At 41.6% G+C, this 17,937-nt stretch overlaps 1 protein-coding gene across 2 annotated transcripts in view; it reads left to right on the forward strand.

Annotated features, from left to right (window-relative positions):
- Positions 1 to 17,699, forward strand: part of LOC124781866 (alpha-(1,3)-fucosyltransferase 10-like) — a 63,171-nt gene extending 45,472 nt beyond the window's left edge. For both annotated transcript variants that reach the window (XM_047253896.1, XM_047253895.1), the window contains one exon: positions 17,201 to 17,699. In XM_047253896.1, the coding sequence (XP_047109852.1) occupies positions 17,201 to 17,692 (492 nt within the window). In that variant the 3' untranslated portion in view covers positions 17,693 to 17,699. The remainder of the gene's footprint in view (positions 1 to 17,200) is intronic.
- The last annotated feature ends 238 nt before the right edge of the window (positions 17,700 to 17,937 follow it).

Here is a 17,937-nt window from a genome sequence, read left to right on the forward strand (position 1 = left end):
GGTAAAACTGTGGAACAAGGCTCTGAATCACTAAATTTGCACCAGTAGATACAAAGTTGAGTTGATTAATAATACTCAAAAAATATTTTTCTTACCCAAAATTTCTGACATCATCAAAAAAGTACACATTATTTTTTAACCTTCAAATGTTTACAATAGTTTGGTTATTTTGAATTATAAGTCAGTAAGGTCTTAGTCAGTTTGGAACATCTTTTACTTACATCAGATAACCTTATTTTTCATGACTGAAATATTATTGTTGCATGCAGACTGCTCAAGTGATATCAGAGCAAAAGACTTGCATCAGGCAGCTGATAAATCACAAAAGAATGTTATAAGTGATCTAAATGATTAATGGAAAATCTCATATAAGATGTGAAACAAATACTAACAAAGAGATAGAGGGGCTGGCCAGTACTTACCTCAGCTCAGTACAGCCGATAGATACACATAAAACAGAACTGAAAATTTACATTCCTAGCTTTCGGAACTTTGTTCCTTCATCAGGGAGGAGAGAGGGGAAAAAAGGGAAGAAGGGAAAGTGGATTCAGTTACTCACAACCCAGGTTATGAAGCAACAGGGAAAGGTAAACAGGGAGGGTAGCAAGGATGGAGGCATGGTTGTCAGAGGGAAGCCAATATCTTTGGCACTGTATGAATACAGAACATGGGATGGGCTACAAAAATGTCAACACCCTCACTACTGGTTCTTTTTTCTATGACAGGTTTTTCAAAGAGGCTGTCCGTATCAGCACAGCTGATAATTTCATGAACAAGGACATTTCTAAATGTACATGATTACTCTGCAGTTCACAGTCAAGTTCGTGGCATAGTGTCGAATATAGCACTTGAAGTGACAAAATCGTGCCAACGGCAGATACAAGGGAAGTAATCAGTCTATTACTATCTGCCTTCCCCTTTTATGGTCCATGCTGTGGCCAGTTTTCACTGTCCATGTCACATCAACATGAACAGAGTGCACTTTCATCAGGAAATGGAATTACAGACCAGTACTCAGCACTTGTGCTCTCTGGCTTTTCGTGACAATTAACTCCATATTGCAGTTTTATGCTGACACTAATTGCCACCCCCTGCAGATGAAGAGCAGGTGCTCAATCACATTATTGCAAAGGTTCAGCAGTACCACACAATTCAACACCCAACAGCCTCTCAATGTTTACAAAACGAGGAAATTGTTAAAACATATAATATATTGACTCTAGACACATAGCTCCAGAAGATTATCCCTAAAAAAGAACAGGAGATTGGATTGGATGAGATTAGATGTCCTTTTCATTTCAATTGATCCATAGTGAGGAGATTCCTCTGGATGTACAACATGTCAGAAAAAACAAGAATATGCAATAAATATTTATGACAATGAAAATAATTATTGACAATATAACATAAATGGAGAGATAAAAAGATCTACTCACCAACGGCAGCAGGGGAACACGCATACAAAAGGGTTTAACTTTTACAAGTTTTTGGAGCCAGTGGCTCCTTCTGGAGAGTTTTAGGGAAAGGGGTACAGTTCAGAAAACTCACCTCTCCAGTTCTTTCCTTTCCTTCCCTTCACTCCACTTCCTTCCCCTTCAACTCTTCTGCAAGGAGGAGCCACTGGCTCAGAAAGCTTGTAAAAGTTAAACTGTTTCATGTGTGTTTTCTGCTGTCGTTGCTTGGTGAGTAGATTTTTTATCTATACATTTCCATTATGTTGGCAATAAATATTTAGAATGAAAAACAAATATGCTAATGTACCTTCCACAGATCGTCAAGTAAAAAGATCGTCACAGATGTTGAATGAATCAATAAAGGTTAAAAATATTTTCATTTAAAGTATAAAAAATACTAAACTGGAAAATCATTTTACAACAAATCATTTACAGTGAATGTTGGGCTCCATAAGGCTCCCTTTCTGTGCAGCAACTGTGAAATATAAAATTATGAAGAATGTAGCAACCAGTCACGGAAACATAATTTATTTATCTTGTTGCAAATCTATTTCGACTGATCGGTGCATTTCTCTTACCGATACATGTCATAAGTAGAAGTAGTGTCCTTGGCAGATTTCTATAAAGAAATCTGACTTCTATTTCAGATTCTATCAAGAAATCTGCCAAGGACAGTACTTCTATTTCTGGCATGTATCGGTAAGAGAAATGCACCGATGATGACTGATATCAGTCGAAATCAATTTGCAACAAGATAAATAAATTATGTTTCCGTGACTGGTTGCTACATTCTTCATAATTTTAATTTCATTTACAGTGATCGCATCACAGCACTGAATTTGTTTAGAAGTCTGAGTGTACTAATATGTTATTTGACATTATTATTAATATATATCCATCAGTTGGTTCAACACGGAAATTCATTTGTAGTAGGAGGAATTGGCTACCAGTACATACTTTAGACTTCTCTTAAAGTGAACTTTAATGGTAGTGAAACTTTTTATGGTTGTTGGCCAGTTATTGAAAATGTGTGTTCCTGAATAGCGGACACCTGTTTGGAACAAAGTAAATGACTTTAAATCTTTGTGAAGAATGTTCTTATTTGTACAATGTTATGAAAAGGATAGATTGCTACTCACCATACCATATAGAGGATATGTTGACTCACAGAGGGGCACAACAAAAAAAACTGCTACGTATGTGAGCTTTTGGCCAAAAGGCCTCCTCCTAACATAGGAGACACACACACACACACACACACACACACACACACATACATATCCATCCGCACATATCCAGACACAAGCAGACATATGTAAAGGCAAAGAGTTTGGGCCATATACAGATCGACAGACACACAAACAAACACAAACATACACACAAATGACTCCTTACCCTCTCCCTTAAAACCCACATCCTTCCGTCTTTCCCTCTCCTTCCCTCTTTCCTGATGAGGCAACAGTTTGTTGCGAAAGCTTGAATTTTGTGTGTATGTTTGTTTGTTTGTGTGTCTATCGACCTGCCAGCGCTTTTGTTCGGTAAGTCACCTCATCTTTATAATTACATATATATCAATATAATAGATGGAAACATTCCACGTGGGAAAAATATATATAAAGAAACAAAGATGAGGTGACTTACCGAACGAAAGCGCTGGCAGGTCGATAGACACACAAACATACATACAAAATTCAAGCTTTCACAACAAACTGTTGCCTCATCAGGAAAGAGGGAAGGAGAGGGAAAGACGAAAGGATGTGGGTTTTAAGGGAGAGGGTAAGGAGTCATTCCAATCCCGGGAGCGGAAAGACTTACCTTAGGGGGGGAAAAGGACAGGTATACACTCGCGCACACACACACATATCCATCCGCACATACACAGACACAAGCAGACATTTGTAAAGGCAAAGAGTTTGGGTAGAGATGTCAGTCGAGGCGGAAGTACAGAGGCAAAGATGTTGTTGAAAGACAGGTGAGGTATGAGCGGCGGAAAATTGAAATTAGCGGAGATTGAGGCCTGGCGGATAACGAGAAGAGAGGATATACTGAAGGGCAAGTTCCCATCTCCGGAGTTCTGAGAGGTTGGTGTTAGTGGGAAGTATCCAGATAACCCGGACGGTGTAACACTGTGCCAAGATGTGCTGGCCGTGCACCAAGGCATGTTTAGCCACAGGGTGATCCTCATTACCAACAAACACTGTCTGCCTGTGTCCATTCATGCAGATGGACAGTTTTTTGCTGGTCATTCCCACATAGAAAGCTTCACAGTGTAGGCAGGTCAGTTGGTAAATCACGTGGGTGCTTTCACACGTGGTTCTGCCTTTGATTGTGTACACCCTCCGGGTTACAGGACTGGAGTAGGTGGTGGTGGGAGGGTGCATGGGACAGGTTTTACATCGGGGGCGGTTACAAGGGTAGGAGCCAGAGGGTAGGGAAGGTGGTTTGGGGATTTCATAGGGATGAACTAAGAGGTTACGAAGCCTCTCAATCCTTCTTAAAAAGCCTTAATCCTACTCCCAACATCACCACTGCTGAAGCCCAGGCTATCCGTGATCTGAAGGCTGACCGATCCATCGTCATTCTTCCGGCGGACAAGGATTCCACAACCGTGGTACTTGATCATCGGGAGTATGTGGCTGAGGGACTGTGTCAGCTTTCTGAAACACTACATACAAAGTTTGCCAAGGTAATCCCATTCCTGATGTCCAGGCGGAGCTTCAAGGAATCCTCAGAACCTTAGGCCCCCTACAAAACCTTTCACCTGACTCCATCAACCTCCTGACCCCACCAACACCCTGCACCCCGCACCCCTACCTTCTTCCTAAAATTCACACACCCAATCATCCCGGCCGCCCCATTGTAGCTGGTTACCAAGCCCCCACAGAACGTATCTCTGCCTACGTAGATCAACACCTTCAACCCATTACATGCAGTCTCCCATCCTTCATCAAAGACACCAACCACTTTCTCGAACGCCTGGAATCCCTACCCAGTCTGTTACCCCCGGAAACCATCCTTGTAACCATTGATGCCACTTCCATATACACAAATATACCGCACGTCCAGGGCCTCGCTGCAATGGAGCACTTCCTTTCACACCAATCACCTGCCACCCTACCTAAAACCTCTTTCCTCATTACCTTAGCCAGCTTCATTCTGACCCACAACTTCTTCACTTTTGAAGGCCAGACATACCAACAATTAAAGGGAACAGCCTTGGGTACCAGGATGGCCCCCTCATATGCCAACCTATTCATGGGTCGCTTAGAGGAAGCCTTCTTGGTTACCCAGGCCTGCCAACCCAAAGTTTGGTACAGATTTATCGATGACATCTTCATGATCTGGACTCACAGTGAAGAAGAACTCCAGAATTTCCTCTCCAACCTCAACTCCTTTGGTTCCATCAGATTCACCTGGTCCTACTCCAACCCCCATGCCACTTTCCTTGACGTTGACCTCCACCTGTCCAATGGCCAGCTTCACACGTCCGTCCACATCAAACCCACCAACAAGCAACAGTACCTCCATTATGACAGCTGCCACCCATTCCACATCAAACGGTCCCTTCCCTACAGCCTAGGTCTTTGTGGCAAACGAATCTGCTCCAGTCCGGAATCCCTGAACCATTACACCAACAACCTGAAAACAGCTTTCGCATCCCGCAACTACCCTCCCGACCTGGTACAGAAGCAAATAACCAGAGCCACTTCCTCATCTCCTCAAACCCAGAACCTCCCACAGAAGAACCCCAAAAGTGCCCCACTTGTGACAGGATACTTTCCGGGACTGGATCAGACTCTGAATGTGGCTCTCCAGCAGGGATACGACTTCCCCAAATCCTGCCCTGAAATGAGATCCATCCTTCATGAAATCCTCCCCACTCCACCAAGAGTGTCTTTCCGCCATCCACCTAACCTTCGTAACCTCTTAGTTCATCCCTATGAAATCCCCAAACCACCTTCCCTACCCTCTGGCTCCTACCCTTGTAACCACCCCCGATGTAAAACCTGTCCCATGCACCCTCCCACCACCACCTACTCCAGTCCTGTAACCCGGAAGGTGTATACAATCAAAGGCAGAGCCACGTGTGAAAGCACCCACGTGATTTACCAACTGACCTGCCTACACTGTGAAGCTTTCTATGTGGGAATGACCAGCAAAAAACTGTCCATTCGCATGAATGGACACAGGCAGACAGTGTTTGTTGGTAATGAGGATCACCCTGTGGCTAAACATGCCTTGGTGCACGGCCAGCACATCTTGGCACAGTGTTACACCGTCCGGGTTATCTGGATACTTCCCACTAACACCAACCTCTCAGAACTCCGGAGATGGGAACTTGCCCTTAGTATATCCTCTCTTCTTGTTATCCGCCAGGCCTCAATCTCCGCTAATTTCAATTTTCCGCCGCTCATACCTCACCTGTCTTTCAACATCTTTGCCTCTGTACTTCCGCCTCGACTGACATCTCTACTCAAACTCTTTGCCTTTACAAATGTCTGCCTGTGTCTGTGTATGTGCGGATGGATATGTGTGTGTGTGCGCAAGTGTATACCTGTCCTTTTTTCCCCCTAAGGTAAGTCTTTCCACTCCCGGGATTGGAATGACTCCTTACCCTCTTCCTTAAAACTCACATCCTTTCGTCTTTCCCTCTCCTTCCCTCTTTCCTGATGAAGCAACCATTGGTTGCGAAAGCTAGGATTTTGTGTGTATGTATGTGTTTGTTTGTGTTTCTATCGACCTGCCAGCGCTTTCGTATGGTAAGTCACATCATCTTTGTTTTTAAATATATTTTTCCCGTGTGGACTGTTTCCCTATTATTTTATTATTATTATAACGATTGTTCCCCTTTAGGAGAGCAATTGAACTTGAATTCATAATTTCATCTTCGGATGTTTTTCTTCTTTGCTTCCCAAAACCTCCTCGTCCTCTCAGAATGCTCCTTCTTCCGTACCTCTGTCTATTTTTTACCAGGTTGACGCGATGTTCTTTCCCCAAACTTCACACTTGTGATTTTATGCCGGCACTCGGTGCGATCTTCGACATTTTTTATGTTGATCTGCTGTAGATCCCTCTGGACTTCTTTCAGCCATTCCGTGCCACATTTACTCCTTGTTATAATATTGAATAATTTCTTTGCTGTTCTGGAGTCTTCCATCCTGTAGAAGTGTGTATAAAATTTGGCTCGGCGCTTTCTGATTTCATCTGTTACTATGTTGATCTTTCTATAGAGCTCGTTTTGTGGTCTCTTCATCCAAATGCCATTTTTGTTGATTGGACCGTAAATCTTCCTGAGAATTTTTCTTTCCTGCTTTTCTATTTCCTTAATTTTAGAATGACCATCAATCACCATTGTTTCCCTATAGGGAAAAATATATTTAAAAACAAAGATGATGTGACTTACCATACGAAAGTGCTGGCAGGTCGATAGAAACACAAACAGACACATACATACACACAAAATTCAAGCTTTCGCAACAAACTGTTGGCTCATCAGGAAAGAGGGAAGGAGAGGGAAAGACGAAAGGAAGTGGGTTTTAAGGGAGAGGGTAAGGAGTCATTCCAATCCCGGGAGCAGAAAGACTTACCTTAGGGGGCAAAAAGGAGGAAAAAAGGACGGGTATACACTCGCGCACACACACACATATCCATCCACACATATACAGACACAAGCAGACATATACAGAGGCAAACATCTCTGCCCAAACTCTTTGCCTCTGTATATGTCTGCTCGTGTCTGTATATGTGTGGATGGGTATGTGTGTGTGTGCGAGTGTATACCCGTCCTTTTCTCCCCCTAAGGTAAGTCTTTCCGCTCCCGGGATTGGAATGACTCCTTACCCTCTCCCTTAAAACCCACATCCTTTCGTCTTTCCCTCTCCTTCCCTCTTTCCTGATGAGGCAACAGTTTGTTGCGAAAGCTTGAATTTTGTGTGTATGTTTGTGTTTGTTTGTGTGTCTATCGACCTGCCAGCACTTTAGTTTGGTAAGTCACATCATCTTTGTTTTTAGGTATATTTTTCCCATGTGGAATGTTTCCCTCTATTAATATATATATATATTGTTGTTGTGGTCTTCAGTCCTGAGACTGGTTTGATGCAGCTCTCCATGCTACTCTATCCTGTGCAAGTTTCTTCATCTTCCAGTACCTATTGCAACCTAAATTCTTCTGAATCTGCTTGGTGTATTCATCTCTTGGTCTCCCTCTACAAGTTTTATCCTCCACGCTTCCCTCCAATACTATATTGGTGATCCCTTGATGCCTCAACACATGTCATACCAACCGATCCCTTCTTCTAGTCAAGTTGTGCCAGCCACAAACTTCTCTTCTCTCCAATCCTATTCAATACTTCCTCATTAGTTATGTGATCTACCCATCTGATCTTCAGCATTCTTCTGTAGCACCACATTTCAAAAGCTTCTATTCTCTTCTTGTCCAAACTATTTATTGTCCATGTTTCACTTCCATACATGGCTACACTCCATACAAATACTTTCGGAAATGACTTCCTGACACTTAAATCTATACTCCATGTTAACAAATTTCTCTTCTTCAGAAAACGCTTTCCTTGCCATTGCCAGTCTACATTTTGTATCCTCTCTACTTCGACCATCATCAGTTATTTTGCTCCCCAAAGAGCAAAATTCCTTTACTACTTTAAGTGTCTCATTTCCTAATCTAATTCCCTCAGCATCACCCGACTTAATTCGACTACATTCCATTATCCTCGTTTTGCTTTTGTTGATGTTCATCTTATACCCTCCTTTCAAGACACTATCCATTCCATTCAACTGCTCTTCTAAGTCCTTTGCTGTCTCTGGCAGAATTACAATGTCATCGGCGAACCTCAAAGTTTTTATTTCTTCTCCATGGATTTTAATACCTATTCTGAATTTTTCTTTTGTTTCCTTCACCGCTTGCTCAATATACAGATTGAATAACATTGGGGAGAGACTACAACCCTGTCTCACTCCCTTCCCAACCACTGCTTTCCTTTCATGCCCCTCTACTCTTATAACTGCCATCTGGTTTCAGTACAAATATATATAAAAACAAAGATTCTGTAACTTACCAAACGAAAGTGTTGGTACATTGATAGAGACAATAACAAACACAAACACACACACAAATTTCAAGCTTTCGCAACCCATGGTTGCTTCATCAGGAAAGAGGGAAGGAGAGGGAAAGACGAAAGGATGTGGGTTTTAAGGGAGAGGGCGCACACACACACACACACACACACACACACACACACACACATATACAGACACAAGGAGACATATGTAAAGGCAATGAGTTTGGGCCATATATATATAATAGAGGGAAACATTCCACGTGGGAAAAATGTATCTAAAAAATAAAGATGCTGTAACTTACCAAACAAAAGCGTTGGTATGTTGATCAACATCTTTGTAAACGACCACTGTCTCTGGCTACTGAGGCCAGACTGCGAGCAACTGTGCCTGATGGCAGAAGCAATCTGGGTGGTGGGGGAAAGGAGCAGACTGGGGAGGTGAAGGGAGGGTGTGGTGCTGCTTGTGGTAGCATGCAGGTGTGTGATGACAGGATAGTGTTGCTAGATGAACTTGGAAGATTCACAGGGGTAAGGGGAGCAGAAAAGGAGATAAGTAGAGGAGGGAAAAAACAACAGAGGCTGGTGGTTGCATTGTTCGAATAGAAGCCTGTGTAGTGGGAGCAGGAAGAGAGTGAGGTGGGTGAAGGACTGGGACTATGATAGCAAAGGTTGAGGCCTGGGGAATTATGGGAACATAGAATATATTGCAGGAAGAGTTCACACCTCTGCAGTTCAGAATATCTGGTGTTGATAGGAAGGATCCAGATGGCACAGGCTGTGAATCAGTCATTGAAGTGGGGCAACTGGCTGGTCCAGCTGTCTTTTGGTCACAGTTTGTCGCTCTATTCATGCAGATAGATAGCTTGTTGGTTGTCATGCCCACGTACAATGTAGCACAGTGGTTGCAGCTTGGTTTGTAGTTCAAATGATTGCTGTCACTTGTCCTGCCTTTGATGGGATGGGAGTTACTTGTGACGATACTGGAGTAGGTGGTGGTGGGAGGATGTATGGGGTAGGTCTTGCATTTAAGTCAATTACAGGGATAGGAGCCAGGAAGCAAGGGGTTGGGAGCTGGGAGGGATGGACAACAATACTGTGTAGGTTTGGCAGGTAGTGGAATACTACTAAGGGAGGGACAGGAATGATAGTAAGTAGGATATTCCACATTTCAGGACATGACAACAGGTAGTCTAAGCCCTGGTGAAGAATGTCATTTAGTTGCAGCCTGTGGTGGTACCGAGTCATGAGGAAAGGGCTCCTTTGTGGCCAGATTGTGGGAGGTGGTATGTGACTGGAGAGACAAGGTATGGGAGATCAGTTTCCGTACGAGGTTGGGAAGGTAATTTTGGAAGACCTGAGTGAGACCTTTGGTATATTTGGAGGAGGACTGCTCATCACAACAGTTGTGATTGCCAAAGGTGGCTACACTGTATGGAAGGAGCTTCGTGGTATGGAATGGGTGACAACTGTCAAAGTGGAGGTATTGCCGGTGATTGGTAAGTTTGATATGGCCAGAGGTTCTGATGTAACCACCTTTGAGTTGCATGTCAACATTAAGGGAGGTGGCTTATTGGATTGAGGAGATTCGGGTGAAGCAAATAGGGGAGCAGGTGTTGAGGTTTTGGAGGGATGTGGGTTGGGTGTCCTCACCCAGTCAAGATCACGAAGATGTCATCAATGAGTCTGAACCAAGTGAGGGGTTTGGGATCAGGGTACACAGCCTTCCACCAACTCAGCCTCTAACCTCTTTTTTTCCTCCTCCTCTATTTATCTTCTTTTGTCCTCCCCTTCACCCACACCCCTTTCTCTCAGTCCTCATGGCTGCCTTACCCTCTCTCCATCTCGTCCCTGTATGCTCCCACAAGCAGTACTGCACCTTCCTATCCCTCCTCACCCCAGTCTCCTCCTTACCCTCACCACCTAGACTGCTTCTCCCTTCAGGCACAGTTGCTCTCACTCTATCCTTGGTGGCCAGAGACAGTGGACATGTGTGTGAGATGTGCTCACGTGAAAGTGTGTGTGTTTTTTGTGTAAGAGGAAGGTCTTTTGGTGGAAAGTTCACATGTACAGCAGTCTTTTTATTGTGCCTGTCTGTGACTCAACATCTCCTCCACATGGTGAGTAGCAGTCTGTCATTTTCATAATATTGTCATTACTCCATCCTGTATTTTCCACTGTTGTATTATTATTTCTAATACTGAGCGGTTGGTTTGAAAAAAAGATATATTTTAATCAAAAAATTCATTAGGGAATAAATATATTGGGGAAGCAATAGTTACTGTCCCTAGTTCCCTGAAGAAGTCTCAATTGGATGTTCTTGAATTCACACCGCAGGTAACTCTAACTTCACATTTTTGGACTTGGAACACTTTAGCTTGCCTTGAGAAGTCACCCCAAAAAATAGTCCCATGTGGGATTGTAGAATAACTGTAAGCACACTATGCCAGATTTTTCATTTTTAAATTGCCTATGTCTGACTACATTCATATTGCAAATAAAGATTTGTTTGGATGCTTGAGCAGTTCTGTGGTGTGCTCCTTCCAGTTGAATTTATCATCAAGCTTTAATCCCAAGAATTTAACACTGTCCACTTCTTCTGTTTGTCACCATATTTTAGGCATGTACTGGTGAGAAGCCTCCTTAAAGTTTTGAACTGCATCGTGTTGTCCCCCTCTCCCCCCAAGTTTTAGTGACAAAGAATTGGTGAAGAACCATGAAAATTTTATTACCGTAACTGATCTGTCTCAGATCACACTTGATTTGCTATTTATTGCAATGATTGAATTATTTGCAAACAAAACAAACTTGGAGTCTGGTAATTAGCATTGATATAAACAAGAAAAAGTGAGAGCCCTAAGGTGGAACCTTGTAGGGTACTACATGTAAGTAGTTTGCAGCTGGATGATGCCTGATAGCTTAAATTTCTCTTTCTGAATGACAAACTTTGTTTCCTGTATCTCTGACAGGATTTGAATCATTTTGTGGGATTTCCTGATACACCGTAATGTTCTAATTTATGTAAAAGTATATTGTGATTTACATAGTCAGATGCCTTTGATTGATCATAAAATACACCAGTAGCTTGCTATTTATTGTCTAATGAATTAAGTACATTTTCACTAGACTTCTAATATCAGAACCCATTAGAAATCTGAAATGTGACTTTAACAATACATCTACATCTACATCTACACTCCGCGAGCCACCTTACGGTGTGTGGCGGAGGGTACTTATTGTACCACTATCTGATCCCCCCTTCCCTGTTCCATTCACGAATTGTGCGTGGGAAGAACGACTGCTTGTAAGTCTCCGTATTTGCTCTAATTTCTCGGATCTTTTCGTTGTGATCATTACGCGAGATATATGTGGGCGGTAGTAATATGCTGCCCATCTCTTCCCGGAATGTGCTCTCTCGTAATTTCGATAATAAACCTCTCCGTATTGCGTAACGCCTTTCTTGAAGTGTCTGCCACTGGAGCTTGTTCAGCATCTCCGTAACGCTCTCGCGCTGACTAAATGTCCCCATGACGAATCGCGCTGCTTTTCGCTGGATCATGTCTATCTCTTCTATTAATCCAACCTGGTAAGGGTCCCATACTGATGAGCAATACTCAAGAATCGGACGAACAAGCGTTTTGTAAGCTACTTCTTTCGTCGATGAGTCACATTTTCTTAGAATTCTTCCTATGAATCTCAACCTGGCGCCTGCTTTTCCCACTATTTGTTTTATGTGATCATTCCACTTCAGATCGCTCCGGATAGTAACTCCTAAGTATTTTATGGTCGTTACCGCTTCCAATGATTTACCACCTATGGCATAATCGTACTGGAATGGATTTCTGCCCCTATGTATGCGCATTATATTACATTTATCTACGTTTAGGGAAAGCTGCCAGCTGTCGCACCATGCATTAATCCTCTGCAGGTCCTCCTGGAGTACGTACGAGTCTTCTGATGTTGCTACTTTCTTGTAGACAACCGTGTCATCTGCAAATAGCCTCACGGAGCTACCGATGTTGTCAACTAAGTCATTTATGTATATTGTAAACAATAAAGGTCCTATCACGCTTCCCTGCGGTACTCCCAAAATTACCTCTACATCTGCAGATTTTGAACCGTTAAGAATGACATGTTGTGTTCTTTCTTCTAGGAAATCCTGAATCCAATCACAAACCTGGTCCGATATTCCGTAAGCTCGTATTTTTTTCACTAAACGTAAGTGCGGAACCGTATCAAATGCCTTCCTGAAGTCCAGGAATACGGCATCAATCTGCTCGCCAGTGTCTACGGCACTGTGAATTTCTTGGGCAAATAGGGCGAGCTGAGTTTCACATGATCTCTGTTTGCGGAATCCATGTTGGTTATGATGAAGGAGATTTGTATTATCTAAGAACGTCATAATACAAGAACACAAAACATGTTCCATTATTCTACAACAGATTGACGTAAGCGAAATAGGCCTATAATTATTCGCATCTGATTTATGACCCTTCTTGAAAATGGGAACGACCTGCGCTTTCTTCCAGTCGCTAGGTACTTTACGTTCTTCCAGCGATCTACGATAAATTGCTGATAGAAAGGGGGCAAGTTCTTTAGCATAATCACTGTAGAATCTTAAGGGTATCTCGTCTGGTCCGGATGCTTTTCCGCTACTAAGTGATAGCAGTTGTTTTTCAATTCCGATATCGTTTATTTCAATATTTTCCATTTTGGCGTCCGTGCGACGGCTGAAGTCAGGGACCGTGTTACGATTTTCCGCAGTGAAACAGTTTCGGAACACTGAATTCAGTATTTCTGCCTTTCTTCGGTCGTCCTCTGTTTCGGTGCCATCGTGGTCAACGAGTGACTGAATAGGGGATTTAGATCCGCTTACCGATTTTACATATGACCAAAACTTTTTAGGGTTCTTGTTTAGATTGTTTGCCAATGTTTTATGTTCGAATTCGTTGAATGCTTCTCTCATTGCTCTCTTTACGCTCTTTTTCGCTTCGTTCAGCTTTTCCTTATCAGCTATGTTTCGACTACTCTTAAACCTATGATGAAGCTTTCTTTGTTTCCGTAGTACCTTTCGTACATGATTGTTATACCACGGTGGATCTTTCCCCTCGCTTTGGACCTTAGTCGGTACGAACTTATCTAAGGCGTACTGGACGATGTTTCTGAATTTTTTCCATTTTTGTTCCACATCCTCTTCCTCAGAAATGAACGTTTGATGGTGGTCACTCAGATATTCTGCGATTTGTGCCCTATCACTCTTGTTAAGCAAATATATTTTCCTTCCTTTCTTGGCATTTCTTATTACACTTGTAGTCATTGATGCAACCACTGACTTATGATCACTGATACCCTCTTCTACATTCACGGAGTCGAAAAGTTCCGGTCTATTTGTTGCTATGAGGTCTAAAACGTTAGCTTCACGAGTTGGTTCTCTAACTATCTGCTCGAAGTAATTCTCGGACAAGGCAGTCAGGATAATGTCACAAGAGTCTCTGTCCCTGGCTCCAGTTCTGATTGTGTGACTATCCCATTCTATACCTGGTAGATTGAAGTCTCCCCCTATTACAATAGTATGATCACGAAACTTCTTCACGACGTTCTGCAGGTTCTCTCTGAGGCGCTCAACTACTACGGTTGCTGATGCAGGTGGTCTATAGAAGCATCCGACTATCATATCTGACCCACCTTTGATACTTAACTTAACCCAGATTATTTCACATTCGCATTCGCTAATAACTTCACTGGATATTATTGAATTCTTTACTGCTATGAATACTCCTCCACCATTGGCGTTTATCCTATCCTTGCGGTATATATTCCATTCTGTGTCTAGGATTTTGTTACTGTTCACTTCCGGTTTTAACCAACTTTCTGTTCCTAATACTATATGCGCACTATTTCCTTCAATAAGAGATACTAATTCAGGAACCTTGCCCTGGATACTCCTGCAGTTTACCAATATTACGTTGACTTTTCCTGTTTTTGGTCTCTGAGGACGGACGTTCTTTATCAACGATGATAATGTCCTCTCTGGTAAGCCGTCAGGTATTTTATCGTTTCGCCCAAGGGGGGGTCCCTCTAACCTAAAAAAACCCCCGTGTCCACGCCACACGTACTCTGCTACCCTAGTAGCTGCTTCCGGTGTGTAGTGCACGCCTGACCTGTCTAGGGGGGCCCTACAGTTCTCCACCCAATAACGGAGATCGATGAATTTGCAACCATTATAGTCGCAGAGTCGTCTGAGCCTCTAGTTTAAACCCTCCACACGGCTCCAAACCAGAGGACCGCGATCGACTCTGGGCACTATGCTGCAGATATTAATCTCAGCTTGCACTCCGCGTGCGATGCTGGTTGTTATTTACAGTCAGTTGTATATTACTGTTTCTAAATTTTTTGAGAATGCTGGCAAAAGTGAAATTCTATGGAAATTTGATGGCATTTCTGTATCTTCTTTCTTAAACAAAGGCTTAACTTCAGCAAGGAAATGTTTCAGTGATCAATGACTGGTAACACAGGTAGTTTAATATTTTATTAGACTTGTAAGCACACTTTTTAATGAACTTTGTTGAAATTTTATCATAACCACTAGATTTTTTATTTTAAAGATTTTATGGTGTTTATTACTTCTTCTTGGATAATGGTCATATTCATATTACTGAAATTATAAGTTATGTGTAATGACTGGCCTGAGGTTCTCCATGAAAGCATCTATTGAACCTGACAACCCCATCGTATCAGTAACAGTTATGAAATGCTTGTTACAAAGTTTTACAACACTGAACATGTTACCAATGTATCATTTACTCTTCTTTTTTTGTGTACAAGATATCTTTATTCCTTGAGTAATTGTGACTTCTTTGTAGACCAATCTGGGTTAGTTTCGAGAGAAAACAGTATTCAAATAATGTAGGCACTTTATTAACAAAAATGTATTTTTCATTCATGCCATGAGCACAAAATTATCAACTTTTGACTTACTGACTACCTTATGAATTCAGATTAAATAGCTGTTATATCCAATTCAGTATTAACTTTTAACAAAAGAAACTGCATGTCCTTATCTGAGACGCCATTGCTATTGGTTTTGTGCTATATCGTTGTTCTTTAGACCTTTCTGTAAAGATAACATCAGTGGCTGTTTATGGGTAGTTAGCTACCCTAGTTGGAGGTATGGATTTTCAAAGTTCAGTATTGACAACTGAAGTGGTCATCACATGCAGGAGGGATGACTCTCTCTTTGTATTTCATTATAGTCGCCTTTGCAGGGCATGTCTGATCTGGTCTTATGGCTGCCTGATTGCTCATACATTACAGACAAATCCCAGATACAAAAATCCTACAGGCTTACATAAATTACAGGCTGCCCAATTACACACACACAAAAATGTTAATGTTGCACTTCTCTTTATTTTTTTGACCTGGATATGTTGACATCCTCTGATGTGCTCTACCTTGCACCTCCCACTGTGTGCCTGTTAGCTTCTCAGATATTCTTGAAATTTTCAGTCTTTGTTGATGCTTTCATATCATAGCTGCAATAGTTGATCAAAATGCACCTTCTTTCTTCACCTTCCACTTAATGAATGTGTACATAAGACTCAAAGGCCACTGCTGACAGTGCGTTTCCTGCCTAAATCATGGAAGGACATCCAGTGCAACTTCGTCAGTTGTCAGATAACAATACTAGGTGAAATTGCAAAGATACTGATGCAAACAACATTCCACTTGACACTTGACACTTGAAGCTGGAATAAAGTACAGAAACACTAATTTACAAAATCAACACACACACCTGAATTAACTTGGGTGCAGTACTTTTTGAAGAAATTGATAAATGAGTAACTTATATGTATCGGTTAAGACATTACACTGTAGCCCATTTGGACACATAGGAAGTTTACACATGATGTTTTATGTAGCAACCAGAAACAATATTTATTTTTGGGATATGTGAATTTCACATATTACTGCATACTGAGCTGGCTTTGTTAGATTAAGAATTAATCTTGTTGATGACACACATTTCTAAACCTTTTAGGATATGGTAAGATAGAGTGCAGACTAACAACAGTGAAATATATCCTCTCTCTCTCTCTCTCTCTCTCTCTCTCTCTCTCTCTCTCTCTGTCTCTGTCTCTCTCTCTGCACAGAACTGGCTAATCATGCATACCATTGTAGCAAACATGAGGTTCTGAAGTAACATGTGATTCTCAAAGCCAGTTAAGTTGTTAAATTTATTTTGATGTAATTCCTTTGTTGTGTAGTTACATGTGTAAATCTTTGAGAAGCTAGTAATACTTTTGTTGTTGTTGTTCTTGTTGTAATATACAGCTGAGTTGAGTGAAATGAACTTTGGGCTGTACGTAATTTCAGTATATGTTACTTTTCTTGTGCTCCGGTAAAAATAAAATTCATACTTACGAAAAACCAGGAAATTTGTCAGTAATACATGCCATTTTTTGTTTTCCTGTATAACTGTCTGTTGATGTAATGTACATATCTTTCACAAATTCGTTGGGTGTCAACTTTGGACATGCATCATCATGATTTTGTGTCTGTACTTATAGTGAGGCTTTCTAAGTAACTCTCAAACTATATGTATATCCTTTCATGCAAAATTGTATACATCCTTCATGACATACTAGTAAACTGTTGTACAACTCTTCTTTCCAGGATTGGTTGCCAAACAACAATTCTGCCATACTAGTAGAAAACTTCAGTTCTCCAAAAGAACTAGCAGATTACTTGAAAGAAGTAAACAGAGACAGAAAGAAGTATGAAGAATTTCTCCAACATAAAATAGGCCCTAAAGGACAGAGAATTACTAACAAAAAACTTCAAGAAGCAATGACAGAGCGGGAATGGGGTATCGATGGCGATTTTGAGAAAACGAATATGGTGGATGGATTTGAATGTTTTGTATGTGAAAATATGGATAAAGAACCACCTCTGCCACCAGTAGACATACATCACTACTACTGTCCACGTCCTATTTCTCCTCTTACAAAACAAGAAAATAAGAGCAACTTCTGGCTGGAGCAGTGGTACAGCGGCAGATGTGAAGCTGAAATACTGCGCAATTATATAGACAGCGGTGTAATTCACTTTACAAATGACGAGTTTAATGACAAAATGGATCAAATGTTTTTTGATAAAATTTGTTGAACAAAAATCTTTGTGGTGTAATACTCTATCATTTTAATGTCAATTTTTATCACCATTGTGCCACCAGCTGTGGCCTCCCGTTCTCAGATTAATCTGCCATTTCTACAATAATTCATTTGCAATATAGTGAGGGTGGGGAAAACACACCAGCAGTTGGCTAACAAACATTGAGGATTAAGGAGGGTTATTAAGTACTCAGGTTATTAATGACAGGGCATAGAAAAAGGTGTTTCATGCAGTTCATA

This window comes from Schistocerca piceifrons, chromosome 1 (genome assembly GCF_021461385.2).
Source record: "Schistocerca piceifrons isolate TAMUIC-IGC-003096 chromosome 1, iqSchPice1.1, whole genome shotgun sequence".
Classification (NCBI taxonomy): Eukaryota; Metazoa; Arthropoda; class Insecta; order Orthoptera; family Acrididae; genus Schistocerca; species Schistocerca piceifrons.